Source organism: Peromyscus leucopus, chromosome 6 (genome assembly GCF_004664715.2).
Source record: "Peromyscus leucopus breed LL Stock chromosome 6, UCI_PerLeu_2.1, whole genome shotgun sequence".
Taxonomy (NCBI): Eukaryota; Metazoa; Chordata; class Mammalia; order Rodentia; family Cricetidae; genus Peromyscus; species Peromyscus leucopus.
Window position 1 is genome coordinate 56,364,773 of NC_051068.1, and position 27,743 is coordinate 56,392,515.

The 27,743-nt window shown below is 45.1% G+C and overlaps 1 protein-coding gene across 1 annotated transcript in view; it reads left to right on the top strand.

The window, feature by feature from the left end:
• Positions 1 to 666: 666 nt before the first annotated feature.
• C6H4orf45 (chromosome 6 C4orf45 homolog) overlaps positions 667 to 27,743 on the top strand; it is a 129,472-nt gene continuing 102,395 nt past the window's right edge. Inside the window, exon 1 of the mRNA XM_037206677.1 lies at positions 667 to 831. Coding sequence (XP_037062572.1) covers positions 771 to 831 — 61 coding nt within the window. The 5' untranslated portion in view covers positions 667 to 770. The remainder of the gene's footprint in view (positions 832 to 27,743) is intronic.

Consider the following 27,743-nt stretch of genomic DNA (forward strand, 5'->3'; position numbering starts at 1 on the left):
GAGGACAGAGTATTTTCAAGAGAGATGTGTTGTAATGATCTAGGACCTTTAAACACAGTAATCAGGATGGGGTGGCCTCCGAGAGAGAAGATTCTACAACAGTGAACCAGCAAAGAAGAGTACAATGTGGGCCTGAGTCAAGGGAAAGGACAACACAGAGGGCCAGGGAAACAAGATTTGGCTCCAGTTGTCCACACTGGGAAAGGGAATCTGCACTATTTGGAAGCACTGAGTAGTGAAACGAGAAGCACTCCCATGTGAGCGTTCTGGTGCGTGCACGTCTGTGGAGTCCAGCTGTCTCAGGGCAGTCCGACTCTATCTTTTCTGGAGAGTGTTTTTCAGATGGGTTTAACCATGCCTTGCATTTCTCTCTTTCTCCCCCGCACAGCCCCAATTTGTCCCTGTAGAACATTCTTCAGAGATGCTGGAAGACACCGGAGACAGAGCCCTCTGGGCTGGCTGTTCTAGGACTTCCTGGACAAGATTCTTCTGGTTGGATGTGGGCAGACGAGGGAGGACAGTGGTGGTGGGATGCAGCTCTTGGGCATACTCCAGTTCTGTCTGCTCTTAGACGCTGGAATACAGAGCCCTGGCCTGTACGCCAGGAACATCTGCTCCTCCTGTCATAAAGCGTCCTTAGCAACCACCCAGCCTAGGTCACAGATGGGGAGGACAGAGACCCCCGTCCTTGATGCTTCCTGGTGCATTCTCTTCTGAGGACATTCAGGCAGGAATTGCAGATAAGGGGTTTGAACCTCAGCATCCTCAGCATGGCTGTATCGTACCGGGAGCCGCTCTCTGAGATGGTGGGAAAGCGCATGGTGGTCACAGGTGAGCAGAGTGTGGGTTCACTTTCTCAGCGACCGAAGCCATATGCATCCTCACATAAAGGGTTTGACAGTGAAATAATCACAGGGCTGTTGTCTCATACACTGGGCCGGGCATGGACACCTCCTAGCTTCCAACAGGTCTCCATAGCCGCTCTCAGCCTACCAAAGCTAACTTTGACAACGGAAGGTCTCATTCGCATAAATTCATGATTGATGTAAGGCAAACTGCTTGATGTTCATAAAAAGTATCTTGGTCACATTTTTCACTACTAGTGATTCAGATTTCTTGCATCTTTTAAAACTGGACATATTTCATGGATAAGAATCTGAGCAAAATTAGGCTACTTTTTAATGCCTTAAAATTCTAAGCATTATTCTACTTTTTCTGTTGTTTTGTTTTTTTGAGACAAAGTCTCACTGTGTAGCCCTGGCTGGCCTGGAACTCCATATGCAGACTAGGCTGGCCTTGAACTCATAGAGATCCACCTTCTTCTGGCTCCTGAGTGCTGGGATCAAAGGTGTGCGCCACCACACTAAGCTAAAAAAAAAAATTTGTTTTTTTGAAAAAGATGTGTTTTAAACCTCATAAAATAGTTGGATTGTGTTTTATTCTTTCAGTGATTTGGGCAGTGTGTGTGTGTGTGTGTGTGTGTGTGTGTGTGTGTGTGTGTATGTGTGTACAGTTACAATCAAATCTAAAAAATAAAACATGACAAATAGGGCCAAGTCCTTAGAACATAAAGCAAATTTCCATTTTATTTCCTTTATTATTTTTTTTCAAATTACAAGCCTATTTATCAACCTTGCAGAAAACATTTCGCTGCCCGTTTACTGTGAGCACTTGTGAGTCTATCATCTCTCTCTCTCATCCTGTCATCTCTCTCATCCGACTGGGTCTTGTAAGTCTTTTGGAGCCGACAGAACCACCTTACACAGTCTGAGAGCTTGTGGAAAAGAGTGTTTCCTCCGCTCCTGGCTTGCTTCACAATGGGTGGAGCACAGCGAACAGACTAAGCGAGTAGTGTGTCACCTCCCTCCACAGAACAGCTGGCTCAGGATGGGCACAAGACCCTCATACGGCCCAGGTAAATCCAGAAGTGACAGACCAAGCTGAGAGGCAGGGCCTGTGCTGATACACTCTTGACTGCCGTGGACGTGACTCTGAAGGAGCCAGGAATGCACATGGAGACTGGGGGCTCTAGCGCCCACATCAGAAGCACTGGGAAAGAAGAGTTTGAGGAGTGGTTCTGGGCATTTCCTCCTGCATCTGAGACCTCTCCTGCCTCTGAGTCTTTTTAATTAGTCCTTAGAAAGGGGGGTGGGTGGTAGTGGTGTCTGTGTTTTTACAGGAAATGTATGAACTACAGACATTTTCATATCCCTACCACGGCTTCCTTAATAATAATAATAATAATAATAATAATAATAATAATAATAATAACTTGGGGAGGTTCAAGATAGGGTTTCTCTGTGTAGTTTGGTGCCTGTCCTGGAGCTTGCTCTGTAGACCAGGCTGGCCTCGAACTCACAGAGATCTACCTGGCTCTGCCTCCCAAGTGCTGGGATTAAAGGTGTATGCCACTGCGGCATGGTGACTTCCTCAATTATTCTACTTTCTGATGCTGAGGGCTGAATCCAGGGCCCTGTGAGTGCTAAGCATGGGTTTTTAACCTCAGCTTTCCTCAGGTAAGGACGTCTTGCTAGCAGGGTAACTTGTCACAGTTCATGGTCAACAATAACGCATTATTATTAGTTAAACTATTAGCTAAAATGCGCACTTTATTCAGATTTCCTAGTGTTACCTAATGTCCTTTTCTATTCCAGAAGTCTACCACATGGCTTTTAGCTTCCCCACCTCCCAGGAGCCAATGGGCTGTGAACAATTTATGAATATCTTCTTGCTTTTAGACCTTGTCAGTTTTAAAGAGTACGTACAGATCTCTCTCTCTCTCTCTCTCTCTCTCTCTCTCTCTCTCTCTCTCTCTCTCTCTCTCTCTGTGTGTGTGTGTGTGTGTGTGTGTGTGTGTGTGTGTGTGTGATGTAGGCTGTCTCTTAATTTGGATTTTTTGTGTTGAAATGATAGTATTTAGGAGGGAATTCAGAAGTAAACCAACAGTGACATCATGTTATATAAATGAGCAAACTATCAACACGCCTTCTACTGTGGATACTGATCGTAGCTACCCGGCTGAAGGGGAAGTTGGTAGATGTCTCCATTGTGATGTCATTTTTTTCTCTCCTTCCACTACTCTGCAGCCTCTACTAGTCCTTGAGGCTGAAACATCTGCATGCATCATCTGAAACACCTCTGCATGAGAGAGCTGTCTTTTCTTCAACATCTTTTCACTTATTCACTCATTTATTATGAACGCATGAATATTCATCTTATTCTTTGGGCTGTGCTCCAATGCTAATCAGCTGATGGTGTTGCAAGTTGCTCAAGCTGTAGCCACTGTGCTCTTCCTGTTGTCTGCTGTGACCACCTTGGAGTACATCAGTGTGGATGTGGTTGGTTGACTTGTATTAATTAAGCTTTCTGTCCCTCCTGGTCCACTCCTAGAACTGAGTGTTCTCTAAGGAGCTTTGGTTTCTTTTGTCAGGTGCCAGGCATGATCATTGCTGTTAGAGAGCAGTTTCTTTTAGACAATTTCAACAGAACAAGGAAATATGTGTGTATATGCTAACGTGCATAAGCACGTATCTATAGATAATCCTGTGCAAAGCCGACAATCTGTGTCTATATTAAGCTCAAGATAAGTGAGTGTGTTTGAGACAGGCTCTCACTACATAGTCCAGGTGGGTCTTGAACTCACATTCCTGACTTGTTTGCCTTCTTGGAGTCTGTAACTGCTTCCCAGGGCTGTCTCTTACCCTGGGTCCATGGCTGGCTACATCCAGGGTCTTTGATTTGTGACTAGTCTCTGTCCTCAGATCCCCACGTCAGTTCAGTTTTAAACATTGTTCCCTTCCAACGTGGTGCCCAGCCAGTGCTCTCTGGGTTCTACAGAGTGACAAAACGGAACTCCTCCTCACTGACCACCCACCCCTGAGGAGTCACAGTCTTAGCAAAACCTGCAATAGGGTTTGAGGCCCCTGAGGGCTTGTGGGAAGAACTGCCAGTCTCTTTCCATCAGGGCCACACGCTCACCTTTCTCATGAGGCTTCTGCCTGCCTCCCCTGCAGAGCAGGGGGGCAGGGGCGGAGGTGGGCTGGCTTGCTCCTGCTGCATCTCTCTTCTTCTCTGTCCTTCCCACTGCCCTGTCACTACCTTGTGAAGTTTTGAAGCGCTTCCTTTCGTTCTCTCTTTGTAATAAAGCTTCTGGTTTCTTTTAACGCCATTCCTATGGATTCTCTGAGAGTTTTAGACAATGCATTTTGAACACAATCATCCCCCTGCAATTCTCTTCCCCATCCTCTAATCTCTTCCCACCCAACTTTGGCGTTTCTTCTCTTTTGTTTTCCTTTCCCCAACAGGTCCAGTTTGTGTTGCCCAGCCCGTTCTGGGAGTGGATTCTGTCCTGGCATGTGGTTGACCTTCCAGGGGTCACGTCACTTAAAAAACAAAACAAAACCAAAAAATTCTCTCCCATCACCTATAAAATATCAATAGTCTTCCGCTAGTGGAGGGATTCCGTGCCCCCCTTCCTTCCTTTATGCTGGGGAATTGACACAGAGACCCTTGCCTGGTCGATGTGAAGAGAATTAGAGAGTGTGGAGTGCTCAGGCCTGAAGGAAGCCTCTCTTTTTCTTACCCTGACTCTTCTTCCCTGAGTCACGTGGGGGCTGTTTCTAGTCCTCGAGATCAGTTTTAATCTTGGGTCTGACTGCAATCCTCTCCCCGCGGTCATTCTCGCCTCTTCCTACTGCTTATCTCTGAGTGTGAGAAATGTTTCCTCTCCACTGCCATTTGATTCAGGCCTAGGATGCAGAATCAGTTATTAACCTAGAGTCCTGTGGGGAAAGCGACACCAGCCGAGTGTGGTTCCTCCTGTCCTTGCAGCCCCTTGAGGATCTGACTTGCAAAGTCTCCTCACTTCCAGCTGCTGAAGTCAGGGCCTCTTATTCTGCAACCCCTTTACTGAAGTTTTTCCTGCATCTGTAGTCCAGGGTTTTGATGTTTTGGTTTTCTCACTGTCTGAATACTACCTAGGATCTTTCTTCTCACACTGTTTTTATCGTTATTCATTAAATTGTCCCTGTGTGTTATAAATTTTAGGGGTTTTTGACAAACTCTTAAGAATACATCCACAGCACAGCATCACACAGAATGGTTTCAACTCTCTAGAAAAATCCCCCTGCCTCACTTACTCATCTCTTGTCTTCTTCCCTTACATTCCTGGCAACTACTGTTATTTTCACTCTATAATTTTGCTACTAAGTCAGAGTTAGGTAGGAGGATCCCCTTATCCTATGGGATTGAGACCACCCTGTCCATTTATATAGTTAATGGACAAAATACTAGGCCCTGCCTGAAAACCAAACAAAATGTAAAATAGCAAGCAAACAATAGCACCAGAAGCACGTATCATAGCCTTGCCCACTCTGTGATGTCCCAGAGCTGGACTCACACATGTGTTGTTAGATCCACGTCTTTCTTTTATTACATGAATGAAGGGGCTTTCATGGTATGATGGATGATTTTTTTTTTTATTGCTGAATAACATTACATGGCATGGTGTGATGGCTATTCTTGGTTGTCAACTAGACTGTATCTGGAATGAACTACAGTCCGGAAATGGAGGGCACATGGTGTTCTGAATCTTGAGGCAGGAAGACAACAGGTCTTTGATCCTGATCTTGAGGTGGGATGACACAAGCTTTTAATCCAGATCTAGAGGCGGAAGGCACACCTTTAATCTGGGCTACACGTCTGTCTGCTGGAATCCTGTATAAGGACAATGGAAGAAGGAAGGGTTCATTCATTCTTTGTCTGCTCGCCCCCACTTTGTCAGCACATCTGGTCCTTCACTGGCCTTGAAGCCTGCTTCTTTGGGATTCCAGTGTATACAGAAGACCAGCTGAGACATACAGCCTCGTGGCACTGAGCGGTACTAGATTCTTGAACTCTCCATTTACAGCCAGCCATTGCTGTATTAGCTAGACTACAATCCGTAATTCCAATAAACTCCTTTTATCATATATATATATATATATATATATATATATATATATATATATATAGAGAGAGAGAGAGAGAGAGAGAGAGAGAGAAAGAGAGAGACAGACAGACAGACAGACAGACAGAGACAGACAGAGACAGAGAGACAGAGAGAGATACAGAAACAAAGAGATTCATCCCATAAGTTCTGTGACTCTAGAGAACACTGACTAATACATGTGACAGGCCTTCCTTTTGCTAATCCATTCACCTTTTGAAGGCTCTCCTCCAGACTGGGGCACTTGTGAAAGGAGTCTGTGGTATATTTTATCTGTGTACTCCAATAAAGTTTATCTGAGGATCAGAGGAAAAAGCCAGCCACTATAGTAAGCATAGAGGTCAGGCAATGGTAGCACACTCCTTTAATCCTATCATTCAGAAGGCAGAGATCCATCTGGATCTCTGTGAGTTCAAGGCCACACTGGGAACAGAACCAGGTGTGGTGGTACATACCTTTAATCCCAGCACTAACCATAAAGGTCTGGAGGTCTGTACAGGCAGATAGGAAGTGACAGAGCTGGGCAGGAAGAGGAAGTGATGTAGCTGGGTGGAGAGAGGAAATGAGATGGCAGAACAGAAAGGCATATGCCGTGGGTATACAGGGAGTAGGTTTCTTTGGCTGAGGATTTCCAAGTGGTAAGAACGCGGCTGACTTCTTTCTGCTTTTCTGATCTCTCTGTTTTTACCCCAATATCTGGCTCTGGGTTTTTTATTAGTAAGATTGTTTAGCAATTCGTCTACAAGAGCCTTTATAAACATTTGCATTCATGCTTTTGGATAGACATTTTAAAATCCATTTGAGATATATCTAGGTGTGTGGTTGGTTGGTGCGTCAGGTGTTAGCTTCTATTCTAATTTGCTTTGTATTGTCGTGATAAACACTGTGACCAAAAGCACTGCAGGGGAGGGAAATGGTTTATTTGACTTACACATTCCAGGTCATAGTCCATCACTGAGGGAAGACAGGGCAGGAACTCAAGGCAGGAACCTGGAGACAGGAACTGAAGCAGACAACATGAAGGAGTACTGCTTAGTGACTTGCTCCCGAGGGCCTGCTCAGCCCACTTCCTTACACATCAGAGGGCCACCTGTCCAGCAGTACCACCACCTATCACGGACTGGACCCATGCACATCAATCAAGAAAATGCCCCATAGACTTGACTACAGGCCAGTCTGATGAAGCAGTTTCTCAATTGAAGTTCCCTCTTCCCAGATATTATATGCACACACCCGGGGAAAACAAAACAAAACAAACAACAACAAAATCCAACCAGTACGGCTTATAAAAAGCAGCAGTACAACTATCTTCTAAATTAACTCTAATTTTGCATTCCCATTCACAGGGTATGGGAATCCATGCTGCTCTGTACCATTGTAAGACTTTTAACTATCCTAATAGATGTTCAGTTGCTGTGTGAATTCTTAATTTTCTACCAGTCAGGAATATTGGGCATGTTTCCACATACTTATTTTCTGTCTCTGTTTTTGTTGGCGTCATAGATTTGAGTTTGGCCATTATAGAGTGTGTAGGGTAGTTTTGGTTTCTTATCACTGAGTCTTAAGAATTTTCTAGGTATCTTGGATAAAAGTCCTTTATATTAGACCAATAAAAATAAGAATTCTGTCCAGTCCCCTTGGGACATATGTGTGGTTAATTTGTAACCAGACCCACGAGTACTGTCAGGGCTGGAGAGATAGCTCTGTGGTTAAGAGTATTTGCTGCTAAACTGAGTAGCAAAAGGGGCAGGTTGCTCTGGTTGGGAAAGACACTGTGGAAGCAGGTGGAGATGCTTGAACAGTGACTACTGCAAAAATGCTAGCTAAAATAAGACCTAAATAATTTCTGCTTTCTAGTAAGAGCCTGATATAATTTTAAGGAAAACCTATTGTCCAAAATGACCATACCACGTACCACTGAAGCAGACAGGAACCATAACACAGGAAGGCCGCCAAAGCAAGAGAAGGTTCTGATGAACAGAGGCTCTTATTATACAAGAAGAGAGGATACAATTGATACGAGTAGTAGAAGTGTCCCCCACTCTTTTGAACTGAGGGACTTCTAGTCAGTAGCATATACTGAGGGTCAAAACAGGTTCCGTGTCCAAACAGAGACGGATGACAAAGTCCCGTGGATGACCACATTGTCTAGGGCTGTGGCTAACAGCCAAAGGTCTGGTTGAACCTTTCCTCCTATGGACAATGCAATAAGACATGGCCAATGAGGAGGTCCTCGGAAGTTTTCTTCATCTAAACCAGGTGGATGCCTCCAGGACAAGTTGACCAGCACCTCAGGCTGTCCCTTCAGAGGCACAGAGTTCTTTAGAACTGTGGACTTCACCAATCACCAGGGAGTTCCATTCTGAAATCAGAGGGCTGGAATTTCATTACATACTGGGAAATGTCCATCCAAAGGGATAACCGGGTTAGAGACTGGAAAACTGAAATGGTGAATGAATTGTTGATGTCTGCAAAACTGTACATCAGACCATTCTCAGACCCCAAAGTCATAGGCCTTCTGGTCATTCAGACGAGAGGGACACATCTGTATTGACCCTGCTATGACAACAAATAGGGATGGCTGGTGATATCCCAGTTAAAGAGAGCACAGGGCACCTCGGAGACCAGTTACACTAGGCTGATATTTTAATGTTATGTGATATGTTTAATAGCCAGATATTTTAAAATAAACCTTGACGTGCATTTCAGCCAGTTTTTTTTTGTAATTGCTGATCCTAGACCTTAGAAACTTTAATACCATGTATATTATCATTAAGTCGCATCCTCCATATACCTTAAATAACTGACTCAGACCTTTAAAAGTTGTTAAAGCTTCCTACTTTTTTATTCTGTAACATATATCCATCTTTATCTTTATATATAAACTATTTTTATTAAAATATTTTTATCTTTTATCTTTATAATATTTTCCATTTTTAAAGAGATTTATTTATTCATGTACTTTATGTACGTGAGTCATCTGTCTGCATGAACATCAGAAGAGGGAATCAAATCCCATTACAGATGGTTGTGAGTCACCATGTAGTTACTGGGAATTGAACTCAAGGACCTCTAGAAGAGCACTCAGTTGCTCTGAACTGCTGAGCCATCTCTCCAGCCCCACCATTTTTTATTTTTTAGTACCATGAGATTTTAGAGTCATATAAAAAGATCTCCTTGTAAATTTTTTTTTTTATGTAAAATTGGCCAGGATGGCCTGTTTATCTCTTCTTTTTTGTGAAGGAGTATTAACATTTAACTTAACAAATTTTGTTGTGATTGTTTAGGCCAGCATAGTTGAAGGTAGGAAGATACCAGTTGATTAACATAGAAGATGGGGTGGACGCCTGTACTGGATCTTGAAAACCCCATTTATTTATTTATTTATTTATTTATTTATTTATTTATTTATTTATTTATTTACTTACTTACTTACTTACTTACTTAATTTATTTACTTATTTATTAATTTATTAGCTATTTGTTTATTTTTAAGGAGACTGTAGTTTTTTAAACTTTTATTGATTCTTTGTGCATTTCACATCATGCATTCCGGTCCCTCTTATCTCCCTGTCCCCTGGCATCTGCCCTCTGCCCTTGTAACCTCCCCTCCAAAACCAAACTAGATTTAGAAGGAAAACCAAAAACCAAAACAAAACAAAGAAACAAAACAAAACAGAAACAGGAACAAAACAAAAGAAAACAGAGAGAGAGAGCGAGAGAGAGAGCACTTGTGGAAGCTGCAGTGTGTCCTATTAAGTCACACAGTTGACCCTTTAGTCCATTTACTTTTACTTGTAAGCGTTCACTTGTGAGTGTACTTGCCACAAGTCACTGATCTGGCTCCAGGCCTCTGGTTTCCACTAGACCACTGATAACGGGCTCTCTCCGGGGCTCCTCTTGGATGTCCTGTTTTCTTGTGTTATGGAGATCCTGCAGTTTGGGATCTGTAGGTTCGTCCCCTTCACCTGCTCCAGCAGTTCATAGATAGGGTAGATGTTGGGGTGGGCCAACTCATAGCCCAGGTTCTGGAAGTTGGGTTGGTCACCCTGCCAGCATCATCACTACTCACGTGAGCTCTCCAGCACTGCCTCGGCTAGCTCACCCAATACAGGCTGCAGCAAGGAACAGGGCCAGTTCTGATCTCAAGCCCTCAGATCTAGCCCCGCCCCCCAGCTCTACTGTTTTTCCCAGGCAAAGTGTAGGACCCTCTCTCCTGATTGCTGTAGGGGGACTACGAGGGGGTGGCAGGGTCAAGCTGCCCTGCTCTCTCATCCTCCAGGTCTTGGATCTGCTCACCTGCATCCCTGTCCACAGGGTTAACTCTAGTATGCTGCCCAGGTGAGGTGCCCACATGTGGTGAGGGGTGGGGCCATCATGGGTAGGGCTAGTTCACCTCTGTAGTGTCTTGTGGGGCCAGCTATCCCATGACCAGTGAAAGGCTGGCTCAGCAATGGTTCCAATGACTCCTTGTGCTAACACAAACCATGGACATTATCATAGACCCCAGCTGCAGCAGGACCATGGATCCAGACATGGCTCAGCCCAGTAGTCACCAGGGCCCTGTGGCAGCACAGGCCACCCACGTCAGTATGGCCCCTGGGCAGCATGGCCCTCAGGCACCAATATGGTCTTAGGTGGCTGACCAGACCCTGGGCATCTCCAGAGCCCTCGGTGTGACAGGAGCCATGGACATCACCCCAGATCCCAGCTGCTGCAGGGCCACTAATCCAGACATGGCCCTAGGCAGCTGTCCTGCCTGAACGACTCTATGACTCCAGTTAGCCACAGGGGCCACTCGGATCAGTAAGGCCCTGGCAGCAGCATGGTCCTCAGATACTAACATGGTCTGAGGTGGCTGACCAGACGCGGGTCATCTACATGGCCCTCAGTGGTAACAGGAACCCCAGACATCAGCCCAGACCCTGGCAGCTGTAGGGCCATGAACCAGACATGGCCCTCAGCCCTGGCCCAGAAAACACTATGGCCCCAGATAGACTGAAGATTTTTAAATTTTTGTGGTTACACTTTTTTTTTAAATTTTTTTTTGAGATGGATTTCTCTGCATAGCTTTGGTGCTGTCCTGGATCTTGCTCTGTAGACCAGGCTGGCCTCGAACTCACAGAGATCTGCCTGGCTCTGCCTCCCGAGTGCTGGGATTAAAGGCGTGTGCCACCACCACCTGGCCATTATAGTTACATTTATACACGCATATATATATATATATATATATATTACTCAAAGACACAGACATGAGTTATTCTTATCTAAAGGGAGGGCAATTGTCCAATAGGAAAAATATGTTCTGGAGCAGGAGCAATCAACTCTGGTCATTCAGACCCAGCAGAGCTGACCTAGCAGCTCTTCAGTGGTGGCACCTGTAGAATTATCTTTTGATTTTCCGCTGAAATCTCTCAACTTCAAAGTGCTAGCTTTCTTTGGTTGTATGTTAATGTAAGGTATGGTGTAAAAACTCGGTATCAAAATTAAAACAAAACAAAATATTAAAATTGTAAAATACTTTTTTTTAGCTCAAAGAAGCTCATCCCGTAGGGAAACTAATAAATAAAAAAAAAAGAAACAAAACAAAAAATACTTGCTACTCTTAAAGTGAACCTGGGTTTAGTTCCCACCATCCACATGGCAGTTCACAGCATCTATAACTCCAGTTCTGACATCCTCTTCTAGCTCTAAGGCACTGCAGGAACTTGGTGCACACACATATATGCAAGCAAAACACAATCTTTGGGAGCCAGTGGTTAAGAGCACTGGCTCCTCTTCCAGAGGACCCAGGTTCAATTCTCAGTACCCACATGGAAGCTTACAAACATCTGTAACTCCAGTTCCTGGTGATTAGATGCCCTCTTCTGGCCTCTGGGGATACCAGGCATGTGTGTGGTACACAGACATACATGCAGGCAAAATACACATAAAATTGTAAGGAAGTCTTTTTAAAATAAAAAGATCACCGTATTTCCTAGATTTGCAAGTCTGTATTTTCATCTAGGTCTGACTGATTTTGAAGTCATTTTTGTGCCTATTACACACTGTGTTTCTGTCAGCCAATCCAGCGCTTCCTTAAGTCAGTTTTAGTCTGTCATTGACAACCATGTAAGCGTCTTATTGGTCACTTAAGATCTCTTCAAAGTTATCAGTGTATGTTTAGTTTCATATAATTATGTATTTCAAATTTTCACCACCATTGATAAACTTCATGTTTTTGCACCATGTTGGAATATTATCATATTTATATTTATGCTTAAGTTAAAAATGTTCCATCTTTTAAAAATATGTGAGCTTTTTTGTTTCCAGGTTTGGTGGTTCTGGGAATTGAACCCAGGGTCGCACACATGCTAGGCAAGTGCTCTAACACTGAGATAGATTCCCAGCCCTCTTGAATACTTCATTATTTTTCTCTTTTCTGTTTTCTTTTATGTATGTAAATGCTTGTGTGTGTGCAACATATACATGTGTGTGGAGGGCAGAGGTTAACATCCTGTATCTTCCTTGATTTTCCCCCATGCTGCTTTTTGAGACAGGGTTTCTCACTGAGGCTTGTTGATTCAGCCAGACTGCCTGGCCAGTGAGCTCCGGGATCCTCCAGTCTTTTCCTCAGCCCCTCAGCTCCAGGGTCACAGGCACGTGCTGCAATGCCCAGCCTCTTATGTGAGCTCTGGGGGATTGAACTCAGGTCCTTATTGTATGGTGACCACTTTACTGACTGAGCCAGCCCCTAAACTCCTCTTTCTAAAATTTTCTTATATTTATGAAGAGCAGAATTAGCAGATGAGATACAAACAAATACATAACTCTTATTAATGACATGAGCTTTAGGGAATTATGTCCAAAATGATGAATAATGTATTTAAGCTCACCAATATTAAAAAATAAATTTTAGTTATTTTGAAAAGATGTATAAATCTTTCATTTTAGCTTTTGAAATTTTTATTATGCATAAAGCATGTCAATGGACTCCTACCTATCACCTGTAGTCAATGGCTACCAAAATTTTGCCACAATTAATCAGTGCATTGGTTTCTTCTACTAAACTATTTTAGAGCAAAATGCATATATATCATTTACATGTATCATTTTGACCTCTCTAAAATTTAATTATCAAATTACTCTTACATAACCACAGATTAGTGTATCACCTAATACAATTAACAGTTATCCCTTGACATTGTTTAATAACTACTCCATAATTAAGTCTTCCTGGTTGTCACTCATTGTATGTTTAGGGGCTGGAAGGATGGCTCAGTGGGTAGAGTGCTTGTTGAACAAGCATGGGGACCTGCGTCCAGCTCCCCAGCCCCCAGGCTTGGGGTGGCCATCTCTAACCCCGGCACTGGTAGAGGGAGTGGTCGGAGACACAGATCTCAGCAGCTCTCTGGGCAGCCAGTGAAGCCAATCAGTGAACTCCAGATTCAGCGAGAGACCCTGCCTCAAAAAATAAGGTGGGGCTGGAGAGACAGCTTAGTGGTTAAAAGTGCTGGCTGGCCAAGTGTGAGGACCTGAATTTCAATTCCCAGAACCCATGCGAAAACTGGATACATGTCTTAGTTAGGTTTTTATTGCTGTGAAGAGACGCTATGACCACAGCAACTCTTACAAAGGAAAACATTTATTTATTTTATAAACATATTAGGGTTGGCTTACAGTTTCAGAAGTTTAGTCCATTATTGTCATGGTGGCATGCAGGCAGACAAGGCACTGGAGAAGGAGCTGAATGTTCTATGTCTTGATCCACAGGCAGCAGGAAGTAAAGTGAGACACATTTTCTCCAACAAGGCCACACCTACTCCAACAAGGCCACATCTCCTAAAAGTTCCATGCCCTATGAGTTTATGGTGGCCGATTACAACCAAACTACCACAATAGTTACTTGAGCGCCTGTAACTGCAGGGTCATTATGGGATAATGGGGGATTGTAGCTAGAGTTTTCCTGCCTTGCTCACAGTCAGGACAAATCTTTGTCATCTGCCAGTCCCACAGCCTCTCAAACCCAACCAAGTAAACACAGAGACTTATATTGCTTACAAACTGTATGGCCATGGCAAGCTTCTTGCTAACTGTTCTTATAGCTTAGATTAATCCATTTCCATAAATCTATACCTTGCCACGTGACTCGTGGCTTACTGGCATCTTCACATGCTGCTTGTCCTGGCGGCGGCTGGCAGTGACTCCTTCTACCTTCTTGTTCTTTCTTTTCTCCTCTCTGTTAGTTCCGCCTATACTTCCTGCCTAGCCACTGGCCAATCAGTGTTTTATTTATTGACCAATCAGAGCAACACATTTGCCATACAGACCATCCCACAGCAGGGGATGAAGTCAGGAAAATCCTGGAAGCTAGAAGGCTCACTAGCCTAGTGGGCCAACTATCCTGTGCAATGGAAAAACAACAAAGAGACCCAGGATCCAAAAAGGGGAAAGGCAAGACCAGCACCAGAGGTTATTTCTGACCTCCGCATGAGTGCCACGGCCTGTATGCACCCACATTTACACAAACACTTGAATACACACACACACACACACACACACACACACACACACACTAAGGTGGAGAGAACTAGAGGAAGGCACTTCACCTGGATCTCTGACCTCCACATGCATGCCACACCCTTGTGCACATGCACAAACACAAATACACGACACACATGTGTTTCCGACACTGACTGTGAGAATGAATATCCAGAGAAAGCGTGCACATGGCGCACAACTCACTCCTGACACTTCTTCTATGTCCTTCCGGTGCTTTCAGTCTCCTCTCCTTTTCCTACTTACGTGTTGCAGAAACTGGGTTGGCTGTCCATACAAACATCTCAGGTTCTAGGCTCGTCAGCCGCTCCCTTGTTACGCCATTTAACTTGACACCGTATCCAGTGTAAACTGAGTTTGCGCCGAGAACCCCAGTTACAACCAGCTTCCGCTCTTGCGGGATATTAGCATTATGCTGTCATTTAACTTTTGAATGTCCCCCAAATGTCCAAGTGAAGGTCCTGTTCATGGAGTGGTACAGTTGGGAGGCAATGGGACTTTTAACAGGAAGGGCTTAAATACCTGATATCAAATTTTATTACAGAACCATAGCAATAAAAAAATGACAGAGCAATAGAACAGAATTTTAAAAAGCTATGTGTAAGCTCACATAGCTACAGCCCTGCATGTTTTGGCAAAGACTGTGTAAAAGACGTACATCGGAGAAAAGACAACTTCTTCGACAATGATGCCGGGGAAACTAGATAGTTACAGGTAGAAGAACAAAATTGGATTTGTAGCATATAAAACCAATCAAAAAGAGATCAAAGACTTCAATCAAATTTTGAAACCGCTAGCACATAGGCAAAATACTTAAAAATATAGGCAAGAAGTTTCTGGAAAGAACTCCAGTAGCACAAGGAAATTCACAAACAGGATCACATGATTTGGAAGAGCATCTGAACAACGACAGAAACAATCACCAGAGAGAAGAGGCAGCCTACAGAATGTGCGGGGGCGTGGGGGTGGTGTCTGTCAACTACTCATCAGGGGGAGAAATAATGAACGTGTGTGTGTGTGTGTGTGTGTGTGTGTTATGTGTATACACACACATATACATTACAAAGAATTGTACATTTTAAACACTCAAAATCCAAATCATTTGATCAATAAATAGCCTAAAGAACAGAATAGGTAGTTCTCAGAAGAAGAAAGGCAAATGGCCAGTAAATATTTCAACATCCTTAGCCATCAGGGAGATGCAAAATACCACATTCTTTGTTGAGATGGGAGAACCCACAGGGATGCTAAGGCACCCACAGGGATGCTAAGGCACGCACGTGGAGCTCAGAGGACAACTTGCAAAAGCTGGTTTTTTCCTTCCACCATGTGTGTCCCAGGGATCAAACTCAGGTCATTAGGCATGACAGCAGGTGCCTTTAGCCACTGAGCCATCTTACTCACCCAAGTCTTTGGTTATTGAGACAGGATCTCGTTATATAGCCCCAGTTAACAAGGAATTCACTATGCACCCTCGGCTGGCCTTGACTTAGCAAACTTCCTGTGCTCCATCCCTGACTGACATTTTCTGCCTCAGCCTCCCATGCTGAGATTGCAGGCATGCCCCACCACGCCAACCTTACAAATATATTCTTTACTTCAGATTTTTCTTCTCATGGATTTCCACTTGGCACGAAATAAAGCTAGTTGTTGAACGGTGAATACAGGACATTGAAAAAGCACGTATGTGTATGTTGTGGTTACACCTGTAGTCTCCAGTACACCAGAGGCTGCAGAAACAGAGGCAAGAAGATCGCGTGAGCCCAAGGTCTCAAAACGAGCCTGCGCAACATGGAAAGACCCATTCAGGAAAAAAAATTGAATAATTACTTAAATACAAAAGCACAATAACAGGTCATCTAGCTCAACCTAACATTTTTCATGAAGCCACTAGTATTCAAGAATTCGGAACTGTTGAGTTATTTACAAGGCCTGGTTCAGAGGGACTGGAAGCCTCTGTGCATCTGGGTTGTTGGTGTGCATGATAATCAGATTACGGGCTTTGCTACCACTTTTAGTCAGCCATTGTATGTGCGCTAGAAATCCAGTGCATGGAAACCGGGAGTGTTGAGGCACCCCCACCCCTTTCTCAACGGGTGGTCGCTGCATGTGACTTTTGTGAGAAGCAGATAAGCAGCAGAAATCTCTCTAGGAAAAGGGCAGAAGCCAGTGTGATGGATGAAACCGGAAGTGATAGAAGAACACAGACGTACATGTAGTTTTCAAAAGCATTGCTCCATGAGCCTAGGTTTCTCTTCTATCTACTCACCTCTTTTGCCCTAGGAAACCGTCACACTAATAGTTATGTCTCCGATGCAATAATTTTAAAAGTAGAACATGACTTCACACTGAATTGCCGGTGGTTTCCTGTTTGAGGGAAGAATGAGACAGCTCTCCTGCTGCACATTTGGCTTAAGTCTCACGGCTGCAGTCCACGAAGGAAATAGCTCAGATTCTCAGAGAGGGATTCACAGCAGAAGCTCGTACACATTAATGATGCCGAGACACCGGGTCGGCAAAGCTGCATTGCGCTTGTTGATATTTTACTTATTTTCTAGTGCGCGCATCCTGTTGTCGCGGTGCGCATTTCGCCTCGAGTCATCGTTCGCTCTGTCCCTGGAATCTGTATTGTGTACCGTATTCAACTTCTTACCATAAATCGTTGGCCTGCGACAACTAAATAAAATGAAAATAGGCCCTCAAGAGGCTGGGGCTGTTGCTCGGTGGTAGAACACCTGCCTAGTGTGAGCGATAATCTGAGTTCCAGCACAGAAATGGGAGGAGGGGGAAGAGCAGGCGGCAGAGGAGGAGACAAAAAATTAACAGCTTAGTTGGAAGCGATCTTCTGATGGGATGCAGGAAGCCGTTGGTTGGTAGCGAGGGTCCGGCTGTTCTAACACCCACTGAGTTATTTATTTTCCATCAAGGACACTTCCTGTGAGGTAGGAGTGGTGGGCTTATGCAGGCACTGTTTTCCTCCAAAAGCTTTCTTCTCGTAAGACAGACACAGTATGATTTTTTTACAAAAGCCTAGGTGCCACACTGAAAGACCCTTATCTGAGGGTGTCAGCGATTCTAAATCCATCATTACAGCGTAAATTTTTGACCTAAGCATCACCAATGTGATTTGTCGCCATGGAGCTGAGAAGCATTGACCCAACTCTTAGGGGGAGGATGTCTATGGCCAAGCTGGTTTATTTTTGTTTCTTAAGAACAAATAAACACCTTTCATTATACAAGCTAAAAGACGGGAGGAGAATTCATCTGCCTTTCCGGGCCTTGTCTTAATTTTCCAAAGTGACTGCCTTCCAGGTTGTTTGTTGTTTTTAAGATTTACTTATTTTAGGTGTGAATGCTTGGTCTGCATGTATGGCTGTGTACCACATACACGCCTGGCACTCGTGGAGGCTGGAAGAGCCCGTTGGAGTCCCTGGAACCAGGGTTGCAGATGGTGGTTACAGCTGCCGTGTGGGTGCTGGGGTCAAACCCAGGTCCTCTGCAAGAGCAGCACGTGCTCTTAACCACTGAGCCATCTCTCCATCCCTCCCGACCTAGTAGGCTTTGTGACAACACTGTGGAGAAATGCTTGTGATTAGTTTAAAAAAAGAAAATGAAACATTTCTGTGGCTGATCATTGTGTGCTGGAAACCGTGTTAGGAAACAGGGATAAAGATGAAATTTCAGCCGGGCGGTGGTGGCACACGCCTTTAATCCCAGCACTTGGGAGGCAGAGGCAGGCGGATCTCTGTGAGTTTGAGGCCAGCCTGGGCTACCAAGTGAGCTCCAGGAAAGGCGCAAAGCTACACAGAGAAACCCTGTCTCGAAAAACCAAAAAAAGAAAAAAAGAAAAGGTTAAAGATGAAATTTCTGCTGAAAAGAGTGAGAACTGAAATCAGATAGTGATTTGGGCCTTCCTCCTAACCTTCCTGAATACAATGTTCTTATCAATATAGAGTTTTGAAATAATGATACGTATTTAATAGGAATTCAGTCACTTAAAAACAAAACGCTAATTTTCTGGGAGAGGAAGATGCTGAGGCAAAGACACAAAAGTCCTGTTAAAAAACTTTTTTTTTCTTTTTTAAGATAAGGTCTTGTGGATAGTCTTGAACTCACTATGCAGCTGAGAATGACCATGAACTTCTGATTCTCCTGGCTGGGCCTCTTGAGCGCTTTAGGTATAGACACTCTCCACCATGCCTTGACTCTATGTGGGGTGAGAATACAGGGGGGGGGGGGCTGTGCAGAAGCTGGGCAGGCGCTCAGCCAGCGGACAACAGTCCAGCCCCCCACCCACACCCCTTTTCTCTTAAGAGCCAACCAAGTACGCTTTCTCGTCCAAAATCTGAGGTCCCAAGTCCTTTTGGTTTGAGACCCTCTGTGTCAGCCTGGCTGGCCAAGGGAAGGGGAAAACGCTAAAGATCATCTAAGCAACTGACTTTACATCCTTCACGTGACTTTGGTCCCTGTGGGCCCACAAATCCAGCTGTGGTCAGGCTTTCCTCCAGCGGTGCTCTGTTCTCACCTCGGTCCGCACAGAGAGGAGCGTGCTGGGGATTTAAATAACCCCAGCTCACTGGATACCTAGTTGTGACCTCGGACAAGACGTCACGCCTCGCAGCACCTCGGTTAGTACCTGTTCTGAGGGCACGCGGTGGGAGCAGGAGCCAAGCACACCAGCGTGCATGTACCTGTTCACTAGGACCCAGCACTAGTGACGCAAGCAAGCGCCTGGTCACCGGGCCCGAAGATGAAGTGATTGGCGATGCCGTTAGACACCGCACAGATCCGTTCCTTACCACACAGTCACAAGGAAACTGAAGAAAAAGAGGTTCCATTAACATATCTTAGGAGGGAAGGCAGGTTTTAGAATTTTTTTTTGTATTTATTATTTATTTTTACATCCAGACCAGTTTCCTCTCCCTCCTCTTCTTCCAGTCACCCCCCACCCACCTCCCTCTCCACTCTTCCTCCAGCCAAGTTGCAGTGAGACTAGGCACCTCATCTCCTATAAAGATTGGATGAAGCAATCCAGTAGGAAGAAAGGGTGAAGCAACCCAGTAGGAGGAAAGGGTCCCAAAAAGCAGGCAACAGAGTCAGAGACAGTCCTTGCTCCCACTGTTAGGAGTTCCACAAGAAGATCAAGCTTCCCTCCCATGAAGGCTCCCTGGTTGGTGGTTCAGTCTCTGGGAGCCCTGATGAGCCAGGTTAGATGATTCTGTGGGTTTTCTTGTGGTGTCCTTGACCCCTCCGGCTCCTACAATCCTTCCTCCTCTCAGTCTAATGTTTGGCTGTGGGTCTCTGCATCTGCTTCCATCATTGGCTGGGTTAAGGCCCTCTGGTGACCATTGGGCTAGGCATCCATCTATGAGTATAGTGAAGTATAATTAATAATTATTTCATTGACTTTTTTTTTTGAAGCAAATAAAATGAGAAAAATTTAAAACGGGGCAAGGAGAGGAATTAAAAATCTGGTCGTGGAAACTGCAGTGCAAACTAACAAGTCACGCTGTAGACTTCTTGGTCCACACATCTCTACTTGCAAGTGTTCATTGCAAAGAGTCATTGGTTTGGTTCGAGGCCCCTGGTCTCCGCTAAATAGATGTTCGATGCTGGGCCCCCACCAGGACTCTTCCTAGACATCTCACTGTTGCCCTGTGCTGTGGAGATCCTGCAGCTTTGGGTCTGCGGGTCAGGTCCCTCCACATGCTCCAGCAGATTATAGATGGGGTAGATGTTGGGGCATAACCCTGGGTCTGGGTCTGGGTTGTTGTAGAGTTAGTCTGCCAGATGGGAAATGGGGACAGTTGTCCCATGCTCACGATTTCAGGGGTGGCTCACCTCTGCTGACAGGGTTGGATCTGTTGTGCCGCCCTGGAGAGGTGCAGGGCCTGCTCTCCCGAGTGTTGCAGCAGGTAGGGATCATGGACACCTCTCCCACCTTTTTGACCACAGGGCCAGCTCTCCCACCTGCCCCCAGTGTTAGTGGAAAGGGGAGGGTTTCTTTCCCCTGCGCATGCCGCCATAAGACAAATGAGAAATGAGGCAGCCCTCCCATGCTCACATCCTTGGGCCTGACCTACCCACACCTGCACTAACAGAGTTGGCTCTATTGTGCTGCTCGGTTGAAGTGCAAGGCCTGCTCTCCTGAGCGCTGTAGCTGGTAGGGGTCAGGGATGGCTCTCCCACCTGCCCCAGGCATGGATGGGTGGGGGTGGGGGTGGGGGTGGGGGGAGGGCATCTTTCCCCCACCCATTATGCCACAAGACAGATGAGAAACTGGGCCCACTCTCCCATGCTCACAACTTCGGGGCTGGCTCACCCACTCTCCTGCTCTAACAGGGTTGGCTCTATTGTGATGTTCTGTCAAGGTACGGGACCTACCTTCCTGAATGTTGCAGCTGGTGGGGTCAGGGATGGCTCTCCCACTCTTATGACCACAGGGCCAGCTCTCCTACCATTTTTTTTTCCAGTTGTATTTGGTTCGATTCTAGGTTTCTGGGCTATGCAGCCTCTGGATCCTAGAAAATCTTGGTTGATGGAAATTCCACCATACTCTAGCCAGGAAGATTACAAGGATCTCATTTGGGTGTTCAGAGTGAGACATTTTCTCTTACAGGCAGCTTATTGTCTGCCACTCTTGGTCCATTTCCCTTCCCTTCCCTTCTTCCCTTCCCTTCCCTTCCCTCCCCTCCCCTTCCCTCCCCTTCCTTCCCTTCCCTTCCCTTCCCCTCCCCTCCCCTCCCTTCCCTCCCCTTCCCTCCCCTCCCTTCCCTTCTTCCCAGGAGAAAAACAGCACATGCAGAACCCTAAGGAGGCATTTTCCTCTGCTATGTGCTGCCTGGGATCCCAGTCAATTTCATGAGAGTGAGAGGTAAGGGATAAAATGGCTCCCTATCTGGCTTGCCCCAGTCGCCAGCAATTATCTCAGGAAAGGTAGATCCTTTCCCAACACCTATTAAAAGTGTCAAAAAGGCCTCTTGGACCACAGTCATCACCTTTTAGAGAAACACCCCAGGGATCATCTGTGATGGATAGATTACCCACATTTTCAAGAATATTGGCACGGAAGGAGAAGTCAAATCAGCAAGGTGGTTAGATCATTTATTTGGGGTAACACTTTCCAAAATAAAGGAGACAATTTTGGGGAAGTACACAGTTGCAGGAGATAAAATAGCAGTGCACCATGCTTGAGGACCAAGGGTAAAAGACCTTTATTGTTTTCTCAGTGTAACTTTGCAATTTCCTGACAATCTCTTAAATAAAGTTATAAATTTTAAGGTCAAAATACAGATATTGGCCCAGTGGGGTGGCTCAGAAGATAATGGCACTTGTTTCAAGCCTGAGGACTTGGGTTCCATCCCAGGAACACAAGTGATGGAAGGAGAGAACTGACTCCCACAGGCTGTCCCTCTGACCTCCATGCACAGACATGCGCACATGTGTGATAAAATTAGAACAAGTTATTAATTCCTTGTGAGCCGGTATAGAAAGGATTCATTTGACTCTCGCAGCCTACGGTTTTACCATATTAGCCTGTAATCCTGTCCAGCTCACCACAGGAACCAGTTAATCATTTCGTTTACTGAAAGAAAAAAGTGTATGTGTGATTCTGTGTGTGTGTGTGTGTGTGTGTGTGTGTGTGTGAGAGAGAGAGAGAGAGAGAGAGAGAGAGAGAGAGAGAGAGAGAGAGAGGCTGGAGAAATGGGTCAGCAGTTAAGAGTGTTTGCTGCTTATGCAGAGGACCAGGCTTTGGATCCCAGCACCACACGGAGGCTTACAACTATCTGTAACTCCAGTTTCAGGGAATCTGGAGCCCTCTTTTGGCATTCATGGGCACCAGGCACTTGCACAGAGCACATATGTACATTCAGGCAAAACACTCATACATAAAATGAAAATAAATGAACAATTTTTTTTTTTAAGAAACCACTGAAATTGAGTCAAGCGGTGATGTCTCATGCCTATAATCCCAGCATTCGGGAGGCAGAGGCAGGTGGATCTCTGTGAGTTCAAGGCCAGACTGGTTTACTGAGTGAGTTCCAGGACAGCCAGAACAACACAGAGAAAACTGTCCCAGAAACAAACAAACAACAACAACAAAAAAAAAAAAACCCAAACCAAACCAAACCAACCACTGAATTGTGTATTTGGCTGTTGCAAGCCACTTAAATAAGACCATCTTTAATAAGCTCAGCTCCACTCCTGCACGTAGACCGCCCTTTTCCTAAGGGCCACTCTCCCCGTTCATGTTACTAAATTCCACTCTGCTCTATGGTGACTAATCCTGAAATACTTTTCTGTGGGTGCAGAACGGTCTCCAGAGTGCAGGTCCCTGGGAGAACTCCTCAGGTTGGCTGCTCAGGGCAGCAGTACAGGGCTGCTTTGCTCCTGTCGACAAACAGGACATATGTGTAGATAAAGAAGTTCATTGAGTGGGGCTGGCTCATGTGATGGCGGAAGCTGAGAAGTCTTGTGACCTGTAATCTACAAGCAGACGAACCAGGAAAGCCAGTATTCAAGTCCAAACTAGAAATGTGGCTGGTGGAGGGCTCCAGTAGAGAGCAAACACTCGTGGACACAACCTTGGTTCTATTGAGGCCCTTAACAGAGTGGATGATGCCTGCTCACACTGGAGCATGTCTTCTTCAGGTTCAGCCTCCCAGTTCAAGGGCTAGTCTCTTGTGCAGACACTCTCACAGACATGCCAAGGAAAATGATTACCAGTAATTGGAGCATCCTCCTCCTCCACCACCTCCCGTCAAGATAACATATCAAATGAATCATACAACCTCTCTGAAGGGACTCAGCTAACAGTAACCCAAATCTACTGCATCAGCTCCCCAAATGCAACATGCATAAGAACCATTCATGGAAGTTGAAGAATGCTGATTCTCAGGCTCTACACCCCAAATTCTGAGCTCTCTTTTTCTGGGGTTCTTGGGACCTACATATTGGAGAAATGCTCCTGCCATATAGGTGCACACTGTGGGAAAGACAGTTGCCCCAAGAGCGACAGGGGCTCCCCATACTCTGCTCCTTGAAGTGTACAAGGTGCTAACTCTATTGCTCCTTGAAGTCTGACTTGTTTCTAGCCAGAAGACTGGAAGGAAGGCTTGACTGACCCACAACTCCACACACACACACCGCCCTCTTTTTTTTAGATACAGTTTTGCCACATTGCCTCAGTCGATCCTGAACTTGGGCTCAAGTGATTCTCCCATCTTAGCCTCCTGAATTGTTGGAACCGCAGACAAGGCTCCACTGTTCACAGCTCTCAACAGTTGATTTCAAAAGTAATTTAAAATCCCACGATCTTTTTTATAAAGAAAGAAATGGGAACGTTTTGCGTGATTCAAATCAGTGTTCATTATACTATTCTGGAAATGATCACACAGAAATGAAATCTGCTTCTCAGCCCAGTGAATGATGACAGCGAAGACAGGGTAAATAGGAATCTAGGTTGTCAAAACTTGGGCAAACAGAGCTGAGCGGAGGAAGGGAGATTAGTGAATAACTGCTAATGGCATTCCAGCACGATTAAGTTCTTTGTTCCTGGAAAGGAAATGATTCCACCCACTTCTCTTTTTGTTGAGATTTCTAGATTCTCAAGAGTTCAACTTACAAGCTAAATTGCTATCAATGCCACTTTTGCACACACCACACACACACACACACACACACACACACACACACACACACACACACACTGGAAGTAGAACAAAGTAGACATGCTAACCACACTGGCTAAATTAAAGAAGAAAAAAATAAAACAGAACCCCAAACAGGTGATCCCATCATGTGGTCCTGATGTGGTCCACCTCATTCATCTCCTTTTCTGAGGATTTGGTGGCCATGTGGAACACAGGCTCCATCGATGAACCACACCCACCCTTCCCATCACTAGTGTGTGGATTATGTGCACACACACTCTGAAAGGTCCATGTGTCTAGTGGATAGCTGCCATAGCTTGTTTGCCTGGATACAAAACAAACAACTGCCATGCAAAATGCAGAGATTGCCTTTTCTCCTTTCCTCTGAAAAGGGGAGTATCCTAGACTCCCTGGGGTGGACCCAAAATAAATGATAGTTTATCATTGCACTCAACGACTTGAAGATAAAGATTGGAATAAGTTCGTGGGAAACTTAGAAGTTGTGATTTCCATCTCTTTGGGGGAGTTGAGGCTTTTCTTCAGAACTGTGATCTGTATGTGTGTGTTGCTTTATTTCAGTGATCTTGATGGGGGAGGGGGGCAGTCAAACAACCTTTTCACAGGGGTTGCATATCAGATATCCTGCATATCAGATATTTACATTATGATTTATAACAGTAGCAAAATTACAGTTATGAAGTAGAAATGAAAATAATTTTATGGTTGGGGATCACCACACCATGAAGAACTGTATTAAAGGGTCGCAGCATGAGGAAGGTTGAGAACCACGGCTTTATGTGAAGAAATGTAGAAAGCTGTCAGTGTGAATGCGTATGTTGGTCAGGCACCTCTTTTATCGTTGTTCTATGAGTGAGTTTCTGCTGCATGCATCTGAGAGCCCAGTGAGGCCTGAGCCCTAGCTTTGAAAAGCTTCAGCTCACAAATCAGTGCCGGGGAGTACAGGTCTGCTCATATGGTTTAGAGCTCAGGGCCTTGGATATCCTGGCGCACACATCTTCATGTGGAAGTTGAAAGCTGCTTCTTTCTCCCTTGTCCATATTTTCTTTTACTGATCTTGGTGGACAACTCCAGAAGATCAAGATGCTAACACACAACCTCCTGCCTTTTACTTTAAGTCAGAACACATCTTTAATCCCTGCACTGAAGAGGCAGGGGCAGGTGGATTTCTGTGAGTTTGAGGCCAGCCTAGTTTACATAGCAAGTTTCAGGTCAGCCAGAGCTACATAGTGAGACCCTGTCTCAAAATCTGAAACCATCATCCACTGAAAACAGTCTCCAAATCGGGGTAGGAATGTGTCCAACTATTTCCATATAATGATACAAGACAAACAAAGGCCACACATGCAGGCAGTCACCTGACCACTGTGCATCCCTGCCATCATCACACAGTGGCTTCGTGTAGAATGTTTGCGAGCTGAAGCAGACGTGAGGCTGAGACTGTGCCCACAGGAAAATTATGTACTGTGTGAAAAGTAAGAAGCATCTATTAAAGTATACCTCACAGTTCAAGAGCAGCTCCCGAGAAGAATGGGAGAAAAAAAACAACTGCTCACCCCCACATGGCCGAGGGCAGGGGTCCACTCTCCAAGGTCTAACCTCTATACCAGCTGAGTGGATACTATTTTGAACATGTGACTCTAATGTAGGACCACTTTAAAGACAGCTTCTGTCCTAACAGTGAGTCCAGGAGCTGCTCATCCTAGCAACCTGGATAGAGTCTTCTGCATTCGGCAGGTGATGGATGGTCCCTCAATCCCTGTCTACATAAGCAATGCTCACCTCTCCACCTTCTTTCTCTCCTGCAGTTACGGAGGATAAGACTGCATACGAGAATCTCAACTCTTCATTGGTCTTGGCTACATTTTCATTGTTACCCAAGGATATTTAGGGAATCTTGGAGAAAGCTTTGAATTCAGCTTCAGAATACAGCTGATTGTTCACCCCGCACCCCCCCACACACACACACAAAGTAAAGATGGCTGCACATTGCCTTTCCTCTGGCTTTAATTTCTCCTTTTGTCCAGTAAGACAAACCCTTCTTTCCAATGACACATGTGCTCCCATCTAGATTGACAAACATTCCCGATTGGCTTCTGATGAAATGACTTCCACATCATTGAATTTCCAGAGGTGAAATGGGAATAGGTTGGCTACCTTACCTCTGACCTTTGTTGCTACCCTAGTCAGGCCAGCCTCCTCAGCTTAGTGCTTCCACTGGAAACCACTGAGGTGAGGCCAAGCAGTTTGGTCCATGATGGCTATTTTTGGTTGTCAACTTGACTAATCTGGAGTTAAGGAAAAAATCCAAGTCACTGTGAGAAGTTTTTAGTTAACTGGATTGTTTGAGATCAGAAGACCCACCCTAAATCTGGGACACACCTTCTCACGGCAGCCTGTATATAAAGGACAAGAAAGAAAGAAGCTTTTGTTCTTTGCCTGCTTGCCCTCACTCCCACTTCACTGGAGTTAGAGCCTGCTTCTTCCAAATCCCAATGTATGCTGAAGACCAGCAGAGATATCCAGCCTTATGGACTTTCTGTTGGTAGACAGACATTGTTGGATTAGCTGGACTACAGCCTATAAGGCACTCTAATAAAGCCCATTGTGTGTGTGTGTGTGTGTGTGTGTGTGTGTGTGTGTGCGTTCTATCAGCTCCAGAGTCCTACCTAAGCCTCTCTCCTATATGGACGATTAACTGATACGTCTTCCTTGTAATCAAAGAAAGATGAAAAGCTTCAGGCTATCCACTGACATCATAGGTAGATATGCACTTCTCAGGAGGAAACGCTTTTCTCTTCTCCTTCCTCATTCCCCTCTCCTTCCTCTGTTTTCACTATAGTTTCCTGGTATTGCTCAGTTTTTTTCTTCACACCTGTATGCTCAAGTCCTCCTGTCTCAGCCTCCAGGCTAGGTGGAAGAACCCAGATGAAGTCTTGCCGATTACGGACAGGTGACAGCCTTTGCTTTATTTCTCCCATCTTGTTTGGAGCTGCTAGCCCTCTTGACTGAAGATGATGCACATCGGTCCATCTATCCTTCCCACTGTAGCCCTAAGGAGAAAGCTGAAGTTACCCAAACTATGTCCAGCAATGCAGGCATGACTTCAGTGCTTTCAAGGGGACATCATGAGCTATCAAACTTGCTCAGAAATAATGTTTTTTGCTTTAATTTTTCTTTCTGTTCAATGACAAACTGGCTATGTGTTTGTCCAGTTTCTATCACTAATATCACACCACCTAAAAATAAAGCCTGATTCTGGATGTTTAGCTAAGAGTCATAACATGTCACAGGAGAGAGTTCTTTACCATGACGGCCTAAATCAGGGAGGCTTGGCCTGTGACGTGGGCTAGGATGGAACTGTATGTGTCAGAGTTCCCTTCTCTGAATAGCGTTGGTGAGTCCAGGACATTTCATGGGATTTGGAGGCAGGATGGAGCAGCATGCTTACTACCCTATGTTTAGAGAATTGGTGCTGGCTAGCTCATGCTGTCCCTGCGCTACGGTCTCGCATACTTACTATCTTATATATTTAGAGAATTGGTGCTG